Source organism: Scyliorhinus torazame, chromosome 3, assembly GCF_047496885.1.
Source record: "Scyliorhinus torazame isolate Kashiwa2021f chromosome 3, sScyTor2.1, whole genome shotgun sequence".
NCBI lineage: Eukaryota > Metazoa > Chordata > Chondrichthyes > Carcharhiniformes > Scyliorhinidae > Scyliorhinus > Scyliorhinus torazame.
Window position 1 is genome coordinate 76,690,529 of NC_092709.1, and position 25,261 is coordinate 76,715,789.

At 48.2% G+C, this 25,261-nt stretch overlaps 1 protein-coding gene across 1 annotated transcript in view; it reads right to left on the reverse strand.

Annotated features, from left to right (window-relative positions):
• The window catches only part of alpk1 (alpha-kinase 1), a 217,095-nt gene that overhangs the window by 31,264 nt on the left and 160,570 nt on the right, over positions 1–25,261 (reverse strand). The window contains exons 6-9 of the mRNA XM_072495881.1: positions 20,700–20,759; positions 15,719–15,805; positions 14,216–14,292; positions 12,630–12,725 (exon numbers count right to left, since the gene is read on the reverse strand). Of these exons, the coding sequence (XP_072351982.1) occupies positions 12,630–12,725; positions 14,216–14,292; positions 15,719–15,805; positions 20,700–20,759 (320 nt within the window). The remainder of the gene's footprint in view (positions 1–12,629; positions 12,726–14,215; positions 14,293–15,718; positions 15,806–20,699; positions 20,760–25,261) is intronic.

Below are 25,261 nucleotides of genomic sequence, written 5' to 3' on the forward strand. Positions count from 1 at the left end.
TAAACAATGTTAAGGCAGACACCCCGGCGCCAGAGGAGACTCACACAAAGCAAACCAACGGCCACCTAGGACACGCCCAGCAATCAGGGAACCCACCCCTCTATTGGAGGAAGATCGATAAGAATGATTGGGAAAGGCCCAATTAATTGAGGCCAAGTTCAAGGCCCACCCAAAAGTGCGCAAAGCCTTTTTTAGTATAAAAGGTATTCCCCAAGAGAGAATCTTTCTTCTTTGGCCTTGGCTCTCAGCGAAGAGAGAGACCAGCTGAGCAGCTACACCAGACCAAGTAAGTTCCAAGTCAACGCACGCTACGAGATAGACGCTCCAAGTTGCTATCCTGTAAACAGCTCAACCCAGCAGCCTCAGAACCGAGCAACGGCCATTGTTCCTCTGACTGAGTGGGCACCCGAAGCTAAGTATAGGCTTTAGTAATAGTGGTAGTTTAGTTTGTAGAGTTTATGCATGAGTAGATTTGACTGTGTGTAAATAAATGAGCATTGCTTTTGAACTTACTAACTGGTGTATTGAGTCTTTGATCAGTATTCGGTTCTGAACCTTGTGGCGGTGTCGAAAGATACCTGGCGACTCTTGAGCAAATGTAATTAAACAGAGCCAAATTAAGAGACAACACCAGAGAGCAACATTTCCTGGCGACATCTGACAGGACTCGACTTAGAAGTGGCCTAACCACTCCGAGAAAACCCAAATTTGAATCGAGAATCCAATTGGAAACAGAAAAACCACAAGCGTAAGAACAGTACTGATCAAGCCTCTGAGATTTGGAAGTGTGTTAATGCATGCGTACTAACAGGGATATAAGGTAAACCTGAGAGATTTTGTTGCGAAAAACTGTCGGGAGTTTTGTAGGCCGGAAATTAGCTTAAGCCGTGTTTACATCACCACTTTATCACCCCCTGTTCCAAATTCAGTAGAGAACCTAGATAGAGAAAATGACAATGAAGGCAATGGAACGCCTTATGGATCCCCAGGAATTTGAGGTCGCAGCGACCAGTAGAGTAGGACAGTGTCCCATTTGGGAAGATGAGATCAGGAAATATCTCAAAGGGAAAGGATGGCCCCTTTGGAGTGAATTCTACGATAATGAGGAATCAGGGGCGTCATTCTCCGACCCCCCGCCGGGTCGGAGAATGGCCGTTGGCCGCCGTGAATCCCGCCCCCGCCCCCGCCGAAGTCTCCGCTCCCGGAGATTGGGCGGGGGCGGGAATCCAGCCGCGCCGGTTGGCGGGACCCCCCGCTGGATTCTCCGGCCCGGATGGGCCGAAGTCCCGCCCAGGAATTGCCTGTCCCGCCGACGTAAATCAAACCTGGTATTTACCGGCGGGACCAGGCAGCGTGGGCGGGCTCCGGGGTCCTGGGGGGGGGCGCGGGGCGATCTGACCCCGGGGGGTGCCCCCACGGTGGCCTGGCCCGCGATCGGGGCCCACCGATCCGCGGGCGGGCCTGTGCCGTGGGGGCACTCTTTCCCTTCCGCCTCCGCTACGGCCTCCACCATGGCGGAGGCGGAAGAGACTCTCCCCACTGCGCATGCGCGGGAAACTTTCAGCGGCCGCTGACGCTCCCGCGCATGCGCGGGGAAACTGACAGCGGCCGCTGACGCTCCCGCGCATGCGCCGCATTTCCGCGCCAGCTGGCGGGGCAACAAACGCCATTTCCGCCAGCTGGCGGGGCGGAAATCCCTCCGGCGTCGGCCTAGCCCCTCAATGTTGGGGCTAGGCCGCCAAAGATGCGGAGACTTCCGCACCTTTTTGCCGGCGCGATGCCCGTCTGATTTGCGCCAGCTTTGGCGCCAGTCGGCGGGCATCCCGCCGTTGGGGGAGAATTTCGCCCCAGGTCCCCGGAGTATAGGACATACTTGGTGGGAGAACCTGTCAGAGATCCACAAGAAGAGCTTAGGGAAAGCTCGCAAGCCGATGGCAATCGTGTCCTGTTTGGCACAATTGCGAGGCACAGAGGAGGTCATTAGGATGTTCCGTAGAGAGATAGAGGAGAGAGACAGAATTAGTGAGGTAGATGTGAGCGAAGTAGAGCAGGAGAATAGAGATTTAAAAGAGCAGTTAGCAGCAAGGGACAAAGAGGTGGATGATGCCAAGCGGGCACAGTCTTGTCTCGCACATTTATAGAACATAGAACATACAGTGCAGAAGGAGGCCATTCAGCCCATCGAGTCTGCACCGACCCACTTAAGCCCTCACTTCCACCCTATCCCCGTAACCCAAAAACCCCTCCTAACCTTTTTGGTCACTAAGGGCAATTTAGCATGGCCAATCCACCTAAGCTGCACATCTTTGGACTGTGGGAGGAAACCGGAGCACCCGGAGTAAACCCACGCAGACACGGGGAGAACGTGCAGACTCCGCACAGACAGTGACCCAGCGGGGAATCGAACCTGGGACCCTGGCGCTGTGAAGCCACAGTGCTAATCACTTGTGCTACCGTGTTGCCCCACGTGCTGCATTTGAACAGTTTTCAGACGCAATATGATAAGACCTACCAGGACACGCAACGTGCGGTCTTGGTAAGACAAGAGACAGAACGGCAAGTCGAGAAATTGCAGAAACAATGCAATGATTTAAAAGCAGCCCTACGAGCACTCCATACTTCCACGACGGAACAAAGGCAGAGCTCAATAAACATCGCAAAATGCCGGAAGCAAATTGCAGAATTGTAATCTCTGCTTTCCGCACCAGAACCCCGCAGTGGTAAATGAGGGCAGGAACAGCCTAAAGCTCAGGAATGTTACAATTGTGGACAGCTAGGACACTTTGCACGTGAGTGCAATGCGCCCCAAAAGCAGCACACAAAACCAACAGACAGGCACCCTAAACAGGAATAGGGCAAAGCCGATCCATAGCGTTAGCGCCTGTTCAGAGAATGCAGACATGAATGGCACCAACTGACAGTGTTCGGGCTCCCCAACTTGGGTCTGCGACACCCTTTGGGACAAGTCCGGTAGACCGGTAGTGGCAGGCAAAATTCGGGGACAACCTGTTGAATTTCTTTGGGACACAGGAGGGTCCCGCACCACACTCAATTCCTCCACGATGTTTCAGCGATACAAGTGGCCCACAACAGACACCATCACACTCAGCGGCTTTACAGGCCATTTACAACAGGGACACATCACAGCACCTGTAGCGATACAAATAGGTAACATCACGACTAAGCACCTCGTAGTTTTGGTTGATCTGCCCCAGACAGCAGAACATATCCTTGGGATCGATTTCATGAGCTCCCATAACCTTTCTTTTGAGCCAGTTAACTAGTGTGTTTGGAAAATGGCAAAGGCAGCACGAGCCCCCGCAATGCTCACAGTCGGAGAGTATGTAAACAGGATTAGCTCAGTAGGAGACTTCTGGTTCGACCCTCGAACCATTAGTGCAGACAAACAAGTTAGTGCAGTCCTGCAGGAACATAAAGCAGCATTTGCACAGCACAAGCACGACTGTGGCAAATTGGCTGGCTTTGTGAACATTACAGGTCCCAACCCCAAACCCCAGAAGCAGTACAGCTTTCCCCAGGAAGCAGAGGGAGAAATCTCCAAAGTAATAGAGAGTTTGTTGGATCAAGGCGTACTCAGGTCAGTAGCCTCCACAAACAACGCACCAATTTGGCCCGTCAAGAATCATGGCGACTGACCATTGATTACCGGGAACTGAACAAAGTAACCCCAGCAGCAGCCCCCACCGTAGCCACGAGTCCTGAGAACATGCTCAAACAGGGACTCCAGTCAAATTTTTTTTTCGCTTTTGGACATTAGTAACGGCTTTTGGTCCATTCCATTGGCTAAAGCGTGCCAGTACAAATACGCCTTTACATTCCAAGGGCAACAGTATATGTGGACGTGCCTTCCACAAGACCCCTCCATTTTCCACCGACAGCTGGCAAATGGACTAGCAAAATATTCCCGCCCCGATTGTCTGGTCCAGTACGTAGACGACTTGTTACTACAGACAGACACAAAGGGAGAGCATACTTCGCTTCTCGCCGAACTCCTAGGACTCCTAAAAGAAATTGGTTGTAAAGTCAACCCCAAGAAGGCCCAGATTTTGAAAGAAAAGGTGATTTACTTGGGAACAGTGATCACACATGGTAAACGCGAGATCGAGCAAAAGAGAATTGACTTGGTCATCAAATTGCCCCTTCCCCACAATGTCTCAGCCCTCCGGTCATTTTTAAGACTGGTTGGCTACTGCCGAAACCATATTGACGGTTTCGCCACTAAAACAGCGCCCCTTTCCGAACTTCTCAAGAAGCAGGCACCTTGGGAATGGCTTCCACAGCATACAGATGCTGTGGATGCTTTAAAAAGAGCACTCAGCACAGCCCCCGCACTACAGGTCCCAGATCCACTTTCCCCATACGCAATCGAAGTTCCAAGCACCGACCGAACCCTTTCAGCCGTGCTCCTCCAGCAACGTCATGACCAATTACACCCTGTAGCATACGCCTCACGCGTGTTAGACCCCGTAGAGCAAGGATTTTCTGCCTGTGAAAGGCACCTGCTTGCAGTTTTTTGGGCAGTACAATACTTCCGCCTACATTACAGGACTCAACCCCATCACCATCCTCACAGAACACACCCCAACACAGCTATTGTTAGACGGCCGACTTAAGGATGGCACAGTCAGCCAAATCCGCGCAGCCGGTTGGACCCTTCTTTTACAGGGACGGGACATCACAGTAAAATGAACCAGGACCCACACCTTCCTTGCCGATAATTTGCAGTATGCAGGCACCCCTCATGAGTGTGAGATCATCACCACAAGACAAAACACTGGCCCATTTATTCCCAAGACACCTCCCAGGAAAACAGATAGTACACCCCAGAGACCCCAGCCCACATACACGTGCGCACCCCTGAAGATTTATGTGGATGGCTCCTCCACAGTGTTAAATGGAAAGAGAATTACCGGTTGCGGTATATATGTAGAGGACGTGCAGGGACGCGCCCTAGATGAAATTTCATTAAAGTTGCCAGGACACTTTGGCTCGCAGGCAGCAGAACTGACAGCGATTGCATACACTGTAGACCACCCCGACTCATTCCCAACCCCAGCAGACATCTATTCGAACAGCTTGTATGTCTGTAATAGTTTGACAGAGTTCCTACCACTCTGGGAAACAAGAGGATTTGTTTCCGCGGATGGTAAACCCCTACCCTCAGCCCCATTACTCCGCCATATCTTAGAGACAGCGAAGGAAAGAAAATACGGAATAATAAAGGTTCGCAGTCATCACCGTTCTTCCCCCCCTGGTAATGTTAAAGCAGACGCCCTAGCGAAGGCAGGCTCCAGGCATGGTTATTTTTGGAAAACCCCCGAAAGCACTCCAGTACACGCAGTTCAGGTCTCACAGACCAACATTCAGGATTTAGCAAAGGCACAGAAAGAGGTCGAGAAATTCAGGGAAGTTTTAAAGGGAACCTTCCCAGCCCCATATGATAAATACAAAAACGCAATAACCACACATGACGGTGTGATTTTAAAGGATGGCATTTATATAGTTCCCAGCCAGGACAGGAACCAGATCATTTGTCAGTTACATGACAATCATGGACACCAAGGAATTGAACCCACCCTAGCCCACCTCAGATCACTCTGTTGGTGGCCTGATATAAAAACCGATGTAACGCACTACATAGAGAATTGCTTAATTTGTGCCCAGAACCATCCGGACAGATATGCTAAAAAGGCTCAACTTAGTCATACCCGCCCCGTTAATGGACCCTGGACAAATCTCCAGATAGATTATATAGGACCCCTACCCCAGTGCAGAAATGGTTATAAGTATGTGTTGGTGGTCATAAACACCTTCACAAAATGGGTGGAAGCTTTTCCATCGCGAACTAATACGGCCAAGACAATGGCTAAAATACTAACACACCACATATTTACAAGATGGGGACACCCCCGCAGTATAGAGTCCGGTCAAGGCTCCCATTTCACAGGACGTGTAATGAAAAACGCCCTCACAATTTTCGGCATTCGACAAAAGTTTCACATTGCATACCACCCCCAGTCAAGTGGTATTGTAGAGAGGAAGAATAGGACATTAAAAGCCACCCTCAGGAAGATGGTATAGAAGAATAACAGCACCTGGGATTCAGTTCTCCCATTTGCTTTAATGTTTTTAAGAAACACGGTATTCACGTCCACAGGATACACCCCCCACACCCTCATGACCGGACGCCCCATGAAAGGCACTGAGTATTTATTAGGACTGGATTTGGCCAGCCCCGCAGTTACAGCCCTCACGCATGAAAATGCGGTTCAACAATTGTTAGAGAACATAAAGGCAGCCCAACTCACAGCAGCTGTGAGACTTGGAACCAGGAAGAAACAGAGTAAGGCTTGTTTCGACAAAACAGTACACGCCACTGAGTTTACAGTAGGGCAACAAGTTATGCTTTCCCTTTACAACCCCAGTTCATTCCTTTCCCCCAAATTTTCCGGACCGTACTCCATTTCGGACAAAGTCAGCCCTTCAGTATACAAAATAACCTATCTCAATGATAAGTCTGCGTGGTTTCATATAAACCAGCTCAAGACTTATGGCTTGCAAAATAACCACACCCACCACATCCTGCTCGCAGCAGCAGACGAGCACGCCCGCCCACAGATGACGTTTCCAACCCTCCCCCACCCAGTCCAGCCCGTCCTCAAACACGACTTCAACTCCGCCCCCAGAGGCACGACTCCGCCTCTCCCTTCCCTCAACCAGCAGCGACAGCGACAGTGATAGCGATCACGATGACGATAGCCACAGCACACGTTACGAATATACCCCTGCACCAGGCCCCACTCCCAGTGAATCCGAGCATGATTCCACTGACCCTTTCGAGATTACATATATCAAAGCCCCAGACCCACCGCCCGACGATTACGGATTGACGCATAGTAGCTCCAACCTCGACACACGATTCTGGCACCGAGACAATCCGTTCAGGCTCATCTGGAATGATGAGATTATCATCATAGAATTTACAGTGCAGAAGGAGGCCATTCGGCCCATCGAGTCTGCACCGGCTCTTGGAAAGAGCACCCTACCCAAGGTCTAACACCTACACCCTATCCCCATAACCCAGTAACCCCACCCAACACTAAGGGCAATTTTGGACACTAAGGGCAATTTATCATGGCCAATCCACCTAACCTGCACATCTTTGGACTGTGGGAGGAAACCGGAGCACCCGAAGGAAACCCACGCACACACGGGGAGGATGTGCAGACTCCGCACAGGCAGTGACCCAAGCCGGAATCGAACCTGGGACCCTGGAGCTGTGAAGCAATTGTGCTATCCACAATGCTAACGTGCTGCCCCAATTTGCCCCAAGCAGCTCTAGCACGGTTACTACAGTCAAGCGTTTGGCAGCCGGGAGAAGATGATGACTTAGAGTCTGACTCCCACCAAACAAATCCCTTTGCGACCCTGTTCGCTATTGAGCAGTGAGGTGTCCAAATGATGGGGAAAAAAAGGAACCGCTGGAGAGATACGGTGTCCTTTCTGATGGAACCTGCAGCATGTTTGTTGTATGTTTGCTCGTTAGTGTTAACGTTAAGTGTTGTTCGTAAACTTGAAAGTTTTCACGGCCCCACGTCACCACTCCTTTGACGCCCAATGCCTGTTAATGGAACAAGTTTGTCCCCAGACAATAGTTCAGAGGAACTAGTTTGTCAACAGAAACCAGTTTTAAAGGTTCAAGTTTGTCGCCAGACAACCGTTCAGAGGAACTAGTTTGTCGACAGAACACGACTCATAGCTACTCTCCTGATTCGAGAGGAAGCCCCCACGACGACCACATTCTTACCCGTTCTTGCCGGTTGCTCAGGCAGTGGAGAAACAGCATTGGTCCCCGCCCTGCCTGAGAACCCCCCCTGGTCAGCTACGCTCGGGTAGAGCACAAACGGCACTTATCATCATCCTACCCGGGGATTCCACCCATTTCTTACCCGCCACGGCCCATACACACCCCATTTTGGCTCGTTACGTTCATAATTCTTTTGTTTGGTTTTGGCAACCCTTAGGTTGCTTCCGTATGCTATTTACATCCTCAAACACTAGGATGGTAGATCACACAAGCTGCGAGATGGCTCGCAGTATGTCAGTAACTTTCCCGGATGCCTTGTCCCAAATATTTGTTTTCAAAAAAAAAAGAGGGAGTCACAGATGGTGACCAATTATAAAGGTAAATTGGCAATAAAGGACAGACAGACAGATCTTAAGCAAGATAATAACAGAAATTATGCTTGTGTTCACAGAACTCCGGAATCTCAGGAACCCCAGAGGAAGACAAAGAAGTAGACCGACAAAGATGAAGACAGCCTTCGTGTTCACATGGATCTTAGCGGGATCCCTTCAGTTGCGCGCGGACGCTACCCCCCTGACCCTTACCACACGAACCGTAAATGCTTCTCACCCCTGCAATACACGGAACCTCGAGATAACTAGCCCCGCGCCAGCTAGCAATACCCCGACCTGGTGTGATAAGTTTATCACCTGGTACTCACTCTCACATGTAGTCGAAGCACTTTTAGTGCTGGCAATACTTTGCAGTGTCGTGCAAACATTTAGAGTTAGGAAATGGCGAAAGAGAGCATATCGCTCTCGCACCCCGGTATACAGGTTTAGATCCCCCATTTTCGGATTTCACCAGACCCCCAAACCCATTGGGACGGATTAAAGTGCATCCATTTTCCTTTATGTATTCTGTGGAATAAAGAGATGTAAGCCTCTGTGTCTGACTGCCAGGCCAGAGAAATTTGTGTGCTGCTATTTTGTACAGGTTAAGATGTATAGATTATTTTTGGATTGTTTGAATGAGGATAGTTCATAGAGAATAGTTAGAGGTTCCAGTTTTTTAATTTTTCTGTAATGCATGTATTAATGTCATAGCGCCCCATAGAGTTTTATGATAATGAATGTATTTAAAATGGTTCAGGTAAAATTGTGTTGCTTAGGATAGGACAGTGTAGAGCCTAAGTATGGGTGCCCCGTTTGGTCAGAGGATGAAGACGACGTAGTAGTGTGATCCTACACGCTTCGCGTTGAGGATCACAAGGAGGAAGTGTAGCCATCTGGGATGGCCACGTCCCGATTACAAAATGGACACTTGCAAAGAATGCAGGGAAAATTGGACAATACTGAGAAACAAGCAAGTGCAAGGTCTGTCTATTGATTAGAGCCTTAGCTCTCAGACAGGACAGAAACTGCTAAGCCATCTACATACTAATGGCCATCTCCGGGGACAAAAAGGAACATTTAGATAAACAATGTTAAGGCAGACACCCCGGCGCCAGAGGAGACTCAAACAAAGCAAACCAACGGCTACCTAGGACACACCCAGCAACCAGGGAATCCACCCCTCTATTGGAGGAAGATCGATAAGAATGATTGGGAAAGGCCCAATTAATTGAGGCCAAGTTCAAGGCCCGCCCAAAAGCGCGCAAAGCCCTTTTAGGTATAAAAAGTATTCCCCATGAGAGAATCTTTCTTCTTTGGCCTTGGCTCTCAGCGAAGAGAGAGACCAGCTGAGCAGCTACACCAGACCAAGTAAGTTCCAAGTCAACGCACGCTACGAGATAGACGCTCCTAGTTGCTATCCTGTAAACAGCTCAACCCAGCAGCCTCAGAACCGAGCAACATCCATTGTTCCTCTGACTGAGTGGGCACCCGAAGCTAAGTAATAGTGATAGTTTAGTTTGTAGAGTTTATGCATGAGTCGATTTGACTGTGTGTAAATAAATGAGCATTGCTTTTGAATTTACTAACTGGTGTATCGAGTCTTCAATCAGTAATCGGTTCTGAACCTTGTGGTGGTGTCGAAAAATACCTAGCGACTCTTGAGCAAACGTAATTAAACAAAGCCAAATTAAGAGACACCACAAAAGAGATCAACAATGGTAACCCCAAGGATGTCCTTTTCAGAAAACTTCAAAAAGTTTCACCAAGTGCCACAGAACGTAGACCAATTAATTATAGTTGTGTATCTGACACCCAAAGGAGTTAGAGGGTGGGACTAGTGACCTTGGAAGGGCAGATATTTTTGTCTTTGAGACTTTGGAACCCAGTTGGTAGGAAGGTGCAAGGTGCTTCCCATATATATCTGTATCCTTGCCCTCCCCTATTTCCTCCTCAGACAGCAGTTTGTCCTGCAACACCGTGGGGTGGCAGCATCAGAAACAAAGGCACCTCGTTCCTCATGAAGTCCTTAACCTGCACATACCTGAACCCATTCCCCTTTGGCAACTGATATGTCCCCTCCAGCTTGTCCAGGTCTGCAAATGTTCCTCTAATAAAGAAATGCTTAAAGTAATCTATCCCCACCTGCCGCCACCCCGGAACATTGCATCTAACCCCGCCGAGGCAAACCTATGATTGTCACAAATCTGCGCCCACAGGGACATGCCTTCCATTCTAAAATCCTGCCGGCACTGGTTCCACACCCACCACCGGGCTTGTGGCGTACCTGGCCGGTGAGAACAGAAGTGGTGTCAGCAATAGTGCCCTCAAACTGGTCCCTTTACAAGAGGCCGCCTCTATCCGCCCCCACACTAACTGCTCCTCCACCGCCAACTTCCTAACCATTGCAATGTTTGTTGTCCAATAATAGTTTTACAAGTTCGGCACGCTAACCTCCTCCACACACACCACCAACAATACCCGTCAATCTCTCTCCAAGAACATCCTCCTAGCCCACGGAGCCTTACAAGCCCACACAAACCTCAAAACAACCCATTAACCTTCCTAAAAAAGAACTAGGATACAAAGACCAGGGGGTTCTGAAACAGAAACACCGTCATCTTTACTGTCTGGACCCAACCAGCCAACTACAATGGCAGTGCGTCCCACCTCTTAAAGTCCAAATTCATTCCCTCCACCAACCACACCAGACTGAACTTATGCAGCTGGGCCCAACTCTGTACCACTTGTATCCTAAGATAATGAACACTCGCCCCTACTCCAACCTCCTCCCCTGTCCCCAGGGATTAATTGGGAATATCTCACATTTCCCCATGTTGAGCTAATAACCGAAAGAGACCAAACTCCCTCAAAATCCCCATGATCCTATCAAAGCCCCCGACCAGGTCCGAAATATACAGCAGGAGATCATCCACATACAGAGAAACCCGGTGCTCTACCCCCCCCCCCCCCCCCCGCTCAATACCCCTCCACCCCCTCGAGACCCTAAGAGCCATTGCCAATGGCTCAATCACCAGGGCAAAGAGCAGCGGGGAGAAACACCCCTGCATCAACCCTCGGTGTAACCCAAAGTACTCCGAGCTGACCTTGTTAGTCCGAATACTCGCCTTAGGCGCCTTACACAACAGCCGGATCCAGTCCACAAATTCCTGCCCAAAGCTAACCTGCCCCAGCACCTTGAACAAGTAAGCCCACTCAATCTGATTGGCAGCTTTCCCCACGTCCATCACCACAACACTTCTCAGCCCTCTGAAGGCATCATAATTACATTTAGAAACCTCCGGACATTCGTCAACACCTGCCGTCCCTTCACAAATCTCGTCTGGTCCCCACCCATCATCCCCGGCACACAATACTCTATCTGAGCAATCCAGGTTACGGAGTGGGCTGTGCACCCTTTGCAGGCAGTGAAACTGTTCTTGCATCCACTCCGAGTGAAGCTGCATGTGTCTCTCCATAAAATTGGGGATTCTCTCATGGTGGTAGCCCATTTGTTGAGCCCTTGAGACAAGGTGAAGCTCATCACCATGATGGACTCCTGCACGTGCATGCGTGAGCTTGCATTGCCTCATGGAACTCCGACAGATGTCCACCCACCTGCTGCTGATGGTGCAAATGCTGTGCCCCAAAAGGTGACCCCTCAGAGTCCACATTCTTGCCTCCTGGAGCGTCATTGTGACTTTCTCCCTTCCCCAAGGGGGCTGAATACAGAAGTCAGATGCCTCTGATTCTAGTGCTTCCTCTCGCACTCTGGTGTGGCGGCCGTCACCCCATGCTACTGACTCTACATGTGCACTACACCCCTCCGAGGTGTTCGCATTTATGTTGACAGTTTATTGGCTAGTAAGATGTGATGTGGCCTCCTCGGACATCCCTTCTTCCTCCTGGTGCTCATGGGATGAGGTGGCCTCGGGGCAGGGTGCTGAGTGAGTAGCGCTGAGATGTGTGTGTGACAAAAGGAGTTAATGAGATATAGCTCTTGCTTGACATTGGGGCAGCATGTTTTGACAAATGCCATTGACTTTAACCTTATCATGCTTCCTTTATCACACAACCTCAACTTTGCACTCCTTCCCTTGTCAATGTCCTCTCATGGCAAGAGAACTAACAGCAGTACATCGACCATTACCATCATGTTCCAAAGTGCCTTTACAATAGCCTCTAGTACCTGCTATGGGTGATTCTTCATCCTTGACAACCAAGGACCTTGGCTTCCTCCATTACTGTCTCATTGGGTTGACCTCAGGGTCCTGATGCCTGTCAGGAAATCCAGCCCTTTCTCTTTGTTTCACACACAGATATCTAACCCAGCAATTTCTATATTAATGTATAGTTGCTTGATTTACTTTCATCATTAAAAACAATTGGACTTCAACTGTTAGAAGCATCAACAGTCAAAGATACTTTACCAGGTCCATCTGAGGGTCATCCTTAAATCGATTGTAATCACCATCACTCATTGAAACCAGCACATCAGCCAAAATGCCCAGTGAAGTGGAAATGCCCTAGAATTACAAATAATTTAACACAAATTGCTTTTAACTCCAATTAATAATATAAATGCCACCCCTGTACATTTACTGTTTTAAACTCTATCCATGTCCTCTAACATTTTGTGCTCACACCAACATCTATATCTGTCTCTGCACAACTTTAAATGTACATGGGATTGGGCAGCATAGTGGCGCAGTGGTTAGCACTGCTACCTCATGGCTCCGAGGTCCCAGGTCCGATCCCGGCTCTGGGTCACTGTCCGTGTGGAGATTGCACATTCTCCCTGTGTTGCGTAGGTTTCGCCCCCACAACCAAAAAGATGTGCAGGGTAGTTGGATTGGCCATGCTAAATTGCCCTTAATTGGAAAAAATGAATTGAGTTCTCTAAATTTCAAAAATAAATAACTAAATAAATAAAAATAACTGTACATGGGATCTTGGCAACATCTTGACCGTTTTAATTTAGTTAAAGGATAGAGGAGAAATTCTCCGGACCCACTAGCCCCAGGTAGGAATTGCAATGAACCGTCAAATTGGGCAAAAATGGGATTCCCGCTGGGCGTCAAATCCGTTGCGAGTCTTCCGGCCTGGCCCGCTGGCCCCAACAAAGTTCTTGCCCACAGTGGGCAGGAACATGCAAACACCTAATTAAAGCTCTTTTCAATATCATTATCAGGCAAGACGCCTGATTCACCAGCCTCCTGAGGATGCTCCAGCCCTCGCCATCTGGGGGTGACACTGGTGTGAATTGGTGCAAGTCTTGAGAAGTGGGGACCTGGCACCTTGCACTCTGAGGGGGGGGGGGGGGGGTGAGTTCCCTCTCTACATTTACCTCCAGGATGCCGAGTGGGGTGGGGCCTTCAGGGGAGATGGGGGTTGGGGGGTTCAGGCTGGGCTGGTGGGTCTCAGGTCAGGGCTCTTTCCCAGGATGGGAGTCATTTGGCAGGACATCCCATCTGTAGCCTTGAAAAATCATTAAACTGTCTTTCAGCATGTCAAGTTTCATTTTAAAATCTTCCTTCTGATCTGTTGGAATCTCCCAACCTGTCAAGATCAATGATCTATCAGAAGAAGGTTTAATGTGGTGAGAAGTTTTGAGGTGTTTTTATCACAGTCAATTTTATTGCCCTTTAACTTTTGCAAGACTCTGTGCATGCCTAGAAGCTTAAAAATTGTACTATATTGTTTACATTCAATTTCATGGTCCATTGCCTTTTACAAACCTCTTGATTGACAGGTCCAGGCAATTTCAAAAGAAGGAGCACTGTTGTTTATTTATATAGCTCTGCAGGGGTCAATTAACTCTGAAGTGCTTCCTCTCTTGAAAAGGAGTTCTTTCTCACCGCAGTTTTTAAAAAGTGGCAGTATCTATGTTCTAAAGAACTTCCGAGAAGAGCAGGTTGGAGGGCAGCACTCAGACACTGCTTTCAGAGGAGAGGAGAGTTAGGAGAAGAAAATCTTTAGGGAAATTTAGTAGAGGAAAAAAAAAATTAAAACAAACCTTTTTATCTGGGTGAGGAAGCTCGTAAAATCCCACAATAGAAGCCCAGATCAGCTCTGCAGCTTCATACCACAGTCCTAAAATTGATCAGGAATTAAAACAGCAATATTAAGAGCTCTCTACATCATTTTCTCTGAATACAGAATCTATTTGCAGCTCAGCAGCCCATTTGACATACTGAATGGATCACACATCTTTATGGCCACAAAGGTTCACAGTCAGGTATGTTTTTCCTTTCTGATGCTTGGAATGTTAACAATTCTATTTTTTGATGATTGCTCTTCCATGTGAAATTCCACATGCTTTCTGCTGGGACCAATCTTTCACCACGTTGGTGTTAATACTGCTAATATAGGTTCTAGGCTGTTACAGGGACTAACTGAGGCCATTTCTTTATGTTTTAATTGCCCTTTTGGATCTATGGTAAGAAGTAAAAATGGCTTAGTGTTTGAAATAATGCAGGCCTCAATACTCACAGCAAACGTGGGGCTTTCAATATAAACTTGCATTTGTAAGGAAAGCACTATCACATCCAGTCAAGAAAGGTGGTGGCCTACCAGAAAATTAACAGGAGAATGATGTTCCATCAACAATTCCATCTTCAATTAAGGCAGAGCAGGATGAGTGCAAGGGACACGATTGAAGCATGTACAGATGGCTTCATGCAAAGCGGTAAATAAATGACCCCACTCACCCTTTCTTCCTAGGCCCCTGTTAGGTCACTCCAAGAACCTTAACCTGGGGCCAGGGACCCTGCTTTTTGATGTTAAAACTTGCCTGCTGTAGCCAGTTGACAGCTGTCAGGCCTTTAATTAGCTTGAGAGGTGGCCTCATTCCCTCTTCCAAGTCCCGACTCAGAGAGCTGCAGTGAATGAAATGGCTGGAAGCTCTCTTGTCCCAGCAGTGCCACCAGGAGGGGTGGCCACTACTGGAATTGCAACAATCCCCAAGCAAGGTGTTCAGCGATTGTTATCCACGTTGGCTGGGATTTTCCACTTCCCCCTCCCCCGCCCATGGCAGATGTGGGGAACCAGCCAAATGTCCATTGACTTTGGTGGCACCGGTAAATCCCAGCAGCAGACGGGACTGGACCATTCCGGCAATAGTTATTAACTGGCGATGTGAAAAATTGCCAAGTAGTGCTTATCCAAAAATGATGCATCGATTACAGTCAGTTACTGCCCTTGAAGCCTCCTTTCAACTAGACCCCAGTACCAGAGAAGAGATATTTGCATTCAACTTCAAGGCATTTGACGGATTATGGCCCCAAGGAGCCCTGGCAAGATTGGTGTCAATTGAGGGTCATGGCGCCTACTCTCCAGTGTCCCTCATACTAAGAAGATGGACATAATTGTGGCCCACTCCATGACCTTTGTTATAAGATGCAGAACTGAATAAGACATTTAGCAACCAGAAATGAAAAGCTCCAAATAAAATCAACTGAAAATATCCCAACATTATTCAGCATGGTGCCTGATGCCGTAAATCCATCTTTAAGCTTACCGAGTTTTTGTAGTATCTGTCCCCTGATCTGAATACTGACAGCCTGCACCAGAACTCGATCACTCTTTTTCTCATAGACCCAATTACCTGCATGTCACAAGAAGTAATGAAAGAGTCAAGAGAAAGAGTAAAATCAAATTGTATGTATTAATCCTGTTATCGGATTACTATTTGCTAGAGGCTCTGCACTTTCCAAACAATTATAATACATTTCTGCTTCTTCCTCTTGAATTCTCTGTCTGAAGGCAGATCCACTCCACAGTGCTGCAATCTCCACCATGGCAGAGCAAGGGGGCAGGGCCCAAATCCACCCCAGCCAGAATGGGTAACAAACCCCATGCTGTTGGCATCTATCTGATCCACACTGGGCATCCAGTCAACTGAGCCAACCAGCCCCTCCAAAGAGCCTGAGCTGCTGTGCTAATTTATACTTTCGCATGCATGTTGCAGTCTGGAGCTGTGGAGAGTGATGTTTTTTTTTAAATTAAAAAAATTTAAAGGGCCCAATTCTTTTTTTCCAATTAAGGGGCAATTTAGCATGGCCAATGCACCTAGCCTGCACATCTTTGGGTTGTGGGGGTGAGACCCACACAGACACGGGGAGAATGTGCAAACTCCACATGGACAGGGACCTGAGGCCGGGATTGAACCCGGGTCATCGGCGCCGTGAGGCAGCAGTGCTAACAACTGCGCCACCGTGCTGCACTGATAGTGATGGTAGAGGCTTCCATTTCTTTCCATCACAAGGCTGATCAGGAACCTCTCCCACTCTTACCACCTGCTATCGGCGTGTGTTGGAAGGATTTACAAGTTTGGCTGTGTTACGAACGCACCTTCCTTGGCCATCAAGCTCTGGAGTGGGACTTGAACCTAGAAATTCTGGCTCAGAGCTGGGAACGCTACACCACAGAATTCACTGCAGCATATGGATTTTATGTAGCAGGTAAACAGTTCAGCTTGGCCCAATCTCCAGTCAGTAAATCTTACTTAGGAGTGACACTAGGATACACAACTGCATACCTAGACCATCACCTTGGAAAAGATCAACAAAAGGGAAGTTCATGATGATAAAGAGTGGAAGTTAAAGAAATTTGGGCAGGGTGTAAAATGGGACACTGACTCACTAGCACACATTTTGTACTTCTGATGAAGTTGAATTCCACGCCAGGGAAGTCAGTACTATTCTGTTTGTGGTATTTTATTGAAGACAAACATGGACAACAATTTTGTGCATGCACATTGGATGTTTGGAAATAGGAGTAGACTTCAGTTCCAGCTGTGGGATTTTTTGTTTTGATTGCAGGGTGGAACTACTATATGGGAAGATGGAAGAAGGATTCCTGCCCTTTTACAATTATCATTACTGAACAGAACGGACTACTGCAAAGAAGTATACCGACAACTCTACAACCAGGAACACTAAGACAGTTACCCGCAGATCCGACCAAGGAACACATCCGCCAACTCAACAGACTGATCAAGACCTTGGAGCCAGACCTTCAGAGCACCCTACGTGCTCTCATCCCACGTACTCTCCGCATTGGAGATCTCTACTGCCTCTCGAAAATACACAAGGCCAACACACCAGGCCGTCCTATCGTTTCAGGCAATGTGACCCTGTGAGAGAACCTCTCTGGCTACATCGAGGACATCTTGAAACCCATCATACAAGGTACGCCCAGCTTCTGTCGCAACACGATGGACTTCCTACAGAAACTCAGCACCCACGGACCAGTTGAACCAGGAACATTCCACGTCACAATGGACGTCTCGGCACTCTACACCAGCATCCCCCATGACGACGGCATTGCTGCAACAGCCTCAGTACTCAACACCTACAACTGCCAATCTCCAGACGCAATTCTGCAACTCATCCACTTCATTCTGGATCACAACATCTTTACCTTCGACAACAAGTTCTTCGTCCAGACGCACGGAACAGCCATGGGCACCAAATTCGCACCTCAATATGCCAACATCTTCATGCACAAGTTTGAACAAGACCTCCTCACCACACAGGACCTTCAACCGATGTTATACACCAGATACATCGATGACAGTTTGTTCGTTTGGAGCCACGGCGAAGAATCACTGAAACGACTATACGATGACATCAATAAGTTCCATCCCACCATCAGACTCACCATGGACTACTCTCCAAAATCAGTTGCATTCTTGGACACACTCATCTCCATCAAGGATGGTACCCTCAGCACTTCGCTTTCCCGCAAGCCCACGGATAACCTAAAGATGCTCCACTTCTCCAGCTTCCACCCTAAACACATTAAAGAAGCCATCCCCTATGGACAAGCCCTCCGTATACACAGGATCTGCTCAGAAGAGGAGGAGCGTAACAGACATCTACAGACGCTGAAAGATGCCCTCGTACGAATGGGATATGGCGCTCGACTCATCGATCGACAGTTCCAACGCGCCACAGTAAAAAAACGCACCGACCTCCTCAAAAGACAAACACGGGACACAACCAACAGAGTACCCTTCGTCGTCCAGTACTTTCCTGGAGCGGAGAAACTATGACATCTTCTTCGCAGCCTCCAACACGTCATCAATGAAGATGAACATCTTGCCAAGGTCATCCCCACACCCCCACTACTTGCCTTCAAACAACCGCGCAACCTCAAACGAACCATTGTTTGCAGCAAACTACCCAGCCTTCAGAACAGCGACCAGGACACCACACAACCCTGCCATGGCAATCTCTGCAAGACGTGCCCGATCATTGACTTGACTACCACTATTACACGTGAGAACACCACCCACCAGTTACGCGGTACATACTCGTGCGACTCGGCCAATGCTGTCTACCTCATACGCTGCAGGAAAGGATGTCCCGAAGGGTGGTACATTGGCGAGACCATGCAGACGCTGCGACAACGAATGAACGGACATCGCGCAACAATAACCAGGCAGGAATGCTCTAATTTATACATTCGCATGCATGTTGCAATCTGGAGCTGTGGAGAGTGATGTTTTAAAAAAAAAAAATGTAAAGTGCCCAATTCTTTTTTTTTTCCAATTTAGCAAGGCCAATGCACCTACCCTGCACATCTTTGGGTTGTGGGAGTGAGGCCCATACAGGCACGGGGAGAATGTGCAAACTCCACACGGACCGGGACCCGAGGCCAGGATCGAACACTTCAGCAGTCAAGGGCATTCAGCCTCTGATCTCCGGGTAAGCATTCTCCAAGGCGGCCTTCAGGACGCGCGACAACGCAGAATCGCCGAGCAGAAACTTATAGCCAAGTTCCACACACATGTGTGCGGCCTCAACCGGGATCTGGGATTCATGTCGCATTACATTCATCCCCCACCATCTGGCCTGGGCTTGCGAAATCCTACCAACTGTCCTGGCTTGAGACAATTCACACCTCTCTAACCTGGGGTTATCCCTATCTCTGGATCTGTAAAGATTTAATTACCTGCAAATGCTCGCACTCTAAACATTGTCTTGCATCTTTGAATCTGTCTATATATATGTTTCTAGAACAGGCCTCTTCATTCACCTGAGGAAGGAGCAGTGCTCCGAAAGCTAGTGCTTGAAACAAACCTGTTGGACTTTAACCTGGTGTTGTAAGACTTCTTACTGTGCTCACCCCAGTCCAACGCCGGCATCTCCACATCACAATTATTTGTGGCACTGGAGAAGGTCTGTCAAATCTTTGAGAAACTGTCAAGGCAGCATGTGGTTGATGCTCCACTTCAGCATGAATAAATATGGTTTTGCATAGAAGATGGGGGTGGGGGGACCACTGTGCCAATATGGTATCCACTGATGAGCAGAAAAAAGTTTTAAAATTCCATAACAATTTCTGAAGGTGAAAGCCTATTTTTTCATTCAAGGTGCCAAAAATACCTATCTTGACAAGCGCTGACTGGCTCTTTGAGGCAGGTAGCACAGCAACAGGAGCTCTGGAAGCTAAAGTGTTTGGTATATTTGGTAGCAGTTTGCCCTTGAACGATGCCTGATGTTAGCATGAGTGTACAGATCTCTGACATTTGTGTGCAAACAATTTACTTTAGTGCATTTGCATCAGGTGTACAATAGTTCACCAAATAGCAGGAAGGAGTGAGAGGAGCAAAAAAGAATGTGGAAGCACAAAGTAAGCCGAGGATATTTAAGTCAATAGCTCTACCAGAGAGCGAGCACAGACAGCTTGTGCTCAATGGCTTGCTTCTATGCTTTACCATTCCATCATTCTCTGGTTCGAGGTGCATTTTGGTCTAACCACCTGAAAAACCATGCAGGGAAATGCAACTGCAGTGCTTTCCAGGCACATGATGGTAGTGGGGGAGGGTGTGAGCAAATGGTAAATGAGCAGTTATTTGTTAAGCACAGGAAGTCACTTCTATATACAAATCACAGCCATTATATATCACAAGCATAAAGATGAACAAAAAACTACCAATAGAACCATAAATAATTAGAGGCTTACAGGCGAACAAATCTGGCCCTCAGCTACCTCTTGAGGGAGGCCTTCGATGCTGGAAATCAAACAGGGTCAAAACCTTAGACATAGTGTAGTTGGAAGAACCTTTCATAGGAAAGATCCAATGCTAGGGACTGAAATGATAATCAGCTCAAGCATGAGAAGTTTTGCTGCACTGAGGAATATATATGATAAATAAAACTTCACTGTTTTCACCATTTTACCTTAATTATGTCTCGTAATCATTATTTTAAATGCTATTACGTTGTGATCGCCACTGCCTATATGTTCCCTATATGTTTATTGCTCTGTTGTGCTCCAGTTCACTTCCCCTTAGTTGATGCAGCAGTTATTCCTCTTCAGTTAGATCCAGCAGAACGTTATTGAGGCTTATTGAGGCAGTGAGTTGAAATTACCTTGAAGGATAATGAAAAATTCCCAACTCCAAACCTAATTTAGATTTCATATATCATGTTCATGGCTATATGAAACACATTTATAAAGGCACCAGTTTTACCGAAGTAATCACTAACCTGTTGCCCCACTGTTATTAATGAGGCTGCTCAGGATGTATTCAGCTTTGAGAAGTTTGCCTGTCAACATTAAAAGAAGAATGTGACTCAATTTTAAAAAGAATTAACAAAATGCAATATTGCTGTGCAATCATCCCTTTTTAGATGATAGTATTTCATGAAAGAGACACAATTGCTTTCTACAGATTTCAATGGCCTGTGCTGACTTCCTACTGCTGAAACGTTGTTAATATATGGGGTAGAAATTTGTTTGGGCGTGCTCCAATGGAACTGAATATCAAGTGCTGCGTATAGCAGGCGGCCAGTGCTATGTTGCATGTTTTGTGATGTTACCCGAGATGAATTTCCATCTCTACCTTTTAAAACTTCATTATAACATTTCTTCTCTTTCTACATCAAAGGTAACCAGATAATGGGCGCAATTATCTCACCGTGTTGCGCCTGGTGCCGAATCTGTTGTGCTGGGAGCATCGCAGTAGAGGCCCAAATCGGGCTTTGGGCGCAAAACCGTGCATGAGGCATCCGACAGGTGGTGCCGGTCGTGATCTGGATTACGCGCCCGCTGGCGTGATCCAGACTAATCATATTTAAATGAGCCATTGGGCTCATCTAAATATGCGCAGTATGTTTGAGGCCGGGCTCCCGGGAGTCACTGGCTGCATTGGTGAGGCCTCACCCGGATGCCAATTAGTATTTGTCTCCACAAGCAGAGATCAGGTGTGCTGGCCATTCTGGGGTTCTCAGAGGCTATTGGAGCCGCCGTGTGCTCGGAGACAGGGCAGTGCAGTGCCCTGGCACTCTTTCTGGTGCCTGGGTACCGACGCTGTGTCAACCTGGCACTGCAAGGGTGTCAAGGACACTTTCTAGGTGTGAGGCTGGCAGTGCCAGATTGGCATGGACAGGTTGGCACGGCCAAGAGTCGTGGCCTGATGGGGGCCATGTCCATGAAAGGGGGTGAAGGGAGGTTCTGAAGGGTGGGAGTTGAGAGGGGCTATGAAGGGGCGTCATGAAGGTTGGAGAGTGTATGGGGGGGTCCTGAAAGGGGGGCCCTAAATGACCCCAGAGCGTGGTGTCCTCACTTTGGGGGGCACTGCCAGCCTGGCACCCAGGCATTGCCCGACACACTGCCAATGCCAGCTTGGCACTGCTAGTCTTCCCGGGTACCAGTTGGAGTGCCAGGATACTGCCCTGCTCTGTTCCTGACCACCCGGGGGACTCCAATGGCCTCTAGGCCCCCCAGCATGGCAATCACACCTGGTGTCCGCTTGTGGAGACCAGTACTAATCAGCGCCAGGGTGTGGCATCGCCGGTGCGGTCATGGATTCCCGGGTACCAGGAGACTGCCGCCTCAACCTGACCTTGCATATTTTTGATGAGCCTAATGGCTCATTCAAGTATCGTTAGCTGGATCACACCCAGCGAGGGCGTGATCCAGATCATGGCGGGCACCACGTGTTGGATGACTCGCGTGCGGTATTGCACCTGGCATGAAGCCTGTTTTGGGCCTCTCCCGTGATGCCTCAGGAGCAACGGAATCAGTGCTGGGGGCAACGCGGTGAGAAAATCACGCCCAAGTTTTTTATTGCTCAATATTGCATTGCTTTCTTTGTGCCTTTGCAACAAAAAAATGGACATAATGTTCAGAGTAGTGCAGAATATGTGGTTTTAACCAGATATCTTCAACTTAGTGATTTAGCAAAATGATCTAGAAACCTATTTTCTTTGCTGAGCATTGCTGTACAGTGAGCAGGCCCAGTAATAATAATAATAATAATAATAATAATAATCTTTAATAGTGTCACAAGCAGGCTTACTGCAATGAAGTTAATGTGAAAATCCCCAAGTCACCACACTACGGCATCTGTTCGGGTACACAGAGGGAGAATTCAGAATGTCCAATTCACCTAACAATCTAACAACCAATCGTCTCTTTAAGCTTCTGCATCATCCAGTTCAATATCATTCAAGGGATTATCAAATTCCATGTTGGTAACAAAAACCTTACTGGTTTTTCTGACTTTAAATTAACGAATAAAAGCGGTTGTCCTACAGAGTATGCGACCTTTTCTGCTGATTTGTGCCTCGTTCTGCCTCTAGTCATTGTTCTGTTTTGCTGCTTCGGATAACACAGGCTGCTACTTGATGCAGTATTATCTAAAGGATGCTCCAGACTCTGAAATGAGTTCAACGTGTTTATTGAACTGTTAACACAGTTCTCAAATGAGTTCGACTCTCTGCTAATCTAACTGTAGTAACTCAGTCTAACTGTACCAGCTTGCTCTAAGCTACGTGCTGGGGTGTGATGCTGCTGATCAACCCTGTCTGACTCTCTAGATGTCTGTCTGTGGAAAGAGGCAGAGTGTGAGTGCCTCATCCCTTTTATAGTGTTTATGTCATGCCCCCTTGTGGTGATGCCACCTCTCAGTGTCCTGACTGCCTATTGGTTGTGTCCTATTCTGAGTGTTCATTGGTTGCATGGCTTCCACGTATAGTTAACATTTCTGCTTGAATGATTGCCAGTTGGCACTAAGATTGCCGGTGGTCCTGAGCTGATGAGGAGCCTGAATGTTGTCCATTGTGCCTGTATTCAGTAGCTGGTTGTCACGGATCTTGCTGAGTTGAAATAAATAGATTGAACAGTCACTCTTGTATCATGTTCTGTTTTGCTGCTTCGGATAACACAGGCTGCTACTTGATGCAGTCTTAACTAAAGGATGCTCCAGACTCTAAAATGAATTCAACTTCTTTATTGAACTATTAACACAGTTCTTAAATGAGTTCGACTCTCTGCTAATCTAACTGTAGTAACTCAGTCTAACTGTACCAGCTTGCTTTAAGCCACGTGCTGGGGTGTGATGCTGCTTATCAACCCTGTCTGACTCTAGATGTCTGTCTGTGGAAAGAGGCAGGGTGTGAGTGCCTCATCCCTTTTATAGTGTTTACGTCATGCCCCCTTGTGATGATGCCACCTCTCAGTGTCCTGACTGCCTATTGGTTGTGTCCTATTCTGAGTGTTCATTGGTTGCATGGTTGCATATCATGACATCTCTCCCTTTTTTTTTTAGATGTATATACATGTCAATGTGTCTGTCTAATGTGACTGACTGAGGAATACAGAACAGATCAAACAAAACAAATGCGCATGAGTCCAGTCTCTGAGGCTTGCGTCTGATCTTCATCGACCGCCAGAGATGTGGTGGAGGGGATGACGGTGTCTTGACAGGCGAGTGGGAGGCACGACTGGTGGCCTCGTGGTTCGAGGTGTCTGGAGGTGGCAATTCGACATGTGGAAATGGAGGGGAAAGTGGCTGTGGACAAGCAATTTTTCGCAGTGCCCTTCGATTCCTTCGCACAATGGAGCCATCAGCCATACGTATGACATTGGATCTGGGCACAGCCTGTCGAACAACGACAGCCGGAGCAGACCACCCACCATCCGGTATCTTGATCTTGCCAGTGTCTGCACGTCCAGATCAGTGGCATGTGGGTCATAGCCCTGCTTCTGGTTGTCGCGAAGCTGCTGCATCTTCTGCAGCACCGGGAGGTGATCAAGGTTGGGCTAGTGTATGGCTGGAGGTCGTCCACAGGTCCCTGTTCATCAGCAGTTGAGCTGGCAACATGCCAGTGGACAAGGGAGTCGCCCGGTACGCAAGTAGTGCAAGGTGTATGTCGGAAGCGGAGTCCGAGGCCTTGCAGATGAGCTGCTTAATGATGTGCACCCCTTTTTCGACTTTGCCATTGGACTGCGGATAGTGCGGACTGGAGGTGACATGCCTGAAACTGTAGCTCTTGGCGAATGTGGACCATTCTCAACTGTGGAAGCACGGGCCATTGTCGTTCATGACGGTATTCGGGATGTCATGCCGTGAGAATGTCTCTTTACATGCTTTGATGACGGTCCGTGAGGTCTGACAGCTTTAGCACCTCAAGATAGTTCAAAAAGTAATCGATCATTAAGATATAGTCGCGACCATTCGCGTGGAATAGGTCAATGCCAACCTTGGACCACGGAGAGATCTCTAGGTCATATGGTTGGAGCGTCTCCTTGCTCTGTGCTGGTTGGAATCTCTGACCGGTTTCGCAGTTCAGGACCATGTCCATGATGTCCTGGTTGATGTCGGGCCAGTAGACAGCTTGCCGGACCCTGCGTCTGCACTTTTCTACGCCCAGGTGTCCCTCATGAATCTGCCGCAGCACCATGCTCTGGAGACGTAGAGGGATGACTATCCTGTCCAGCTTGAGCAGGATGCCGTCGATCAGCATCAGGTCATCCTTGATGTTGTAGAATTGAGGGCATTGCCCTTCCTGCCAGCCATTGCTGAGGTTGTGGATGACTCGCTGCAACAGGGGGCTTTGGCCGTCTCTTCTCGGATGAGAACGATCTTCTCATCTGTTGCCGGGAGAGTGCTTGTACACAGTTGTACCTGCAATTAAATGTGCTGGATGATCTCCAGTGGTTCACTGGGTGAGTTGATGGAGTGGGACAATGCATCGGTGATGATGAGCTCCTTGCCAGGTGTGTACACCAAATTGAAATCATACCTCCGGAGTTTGAGCAGAAT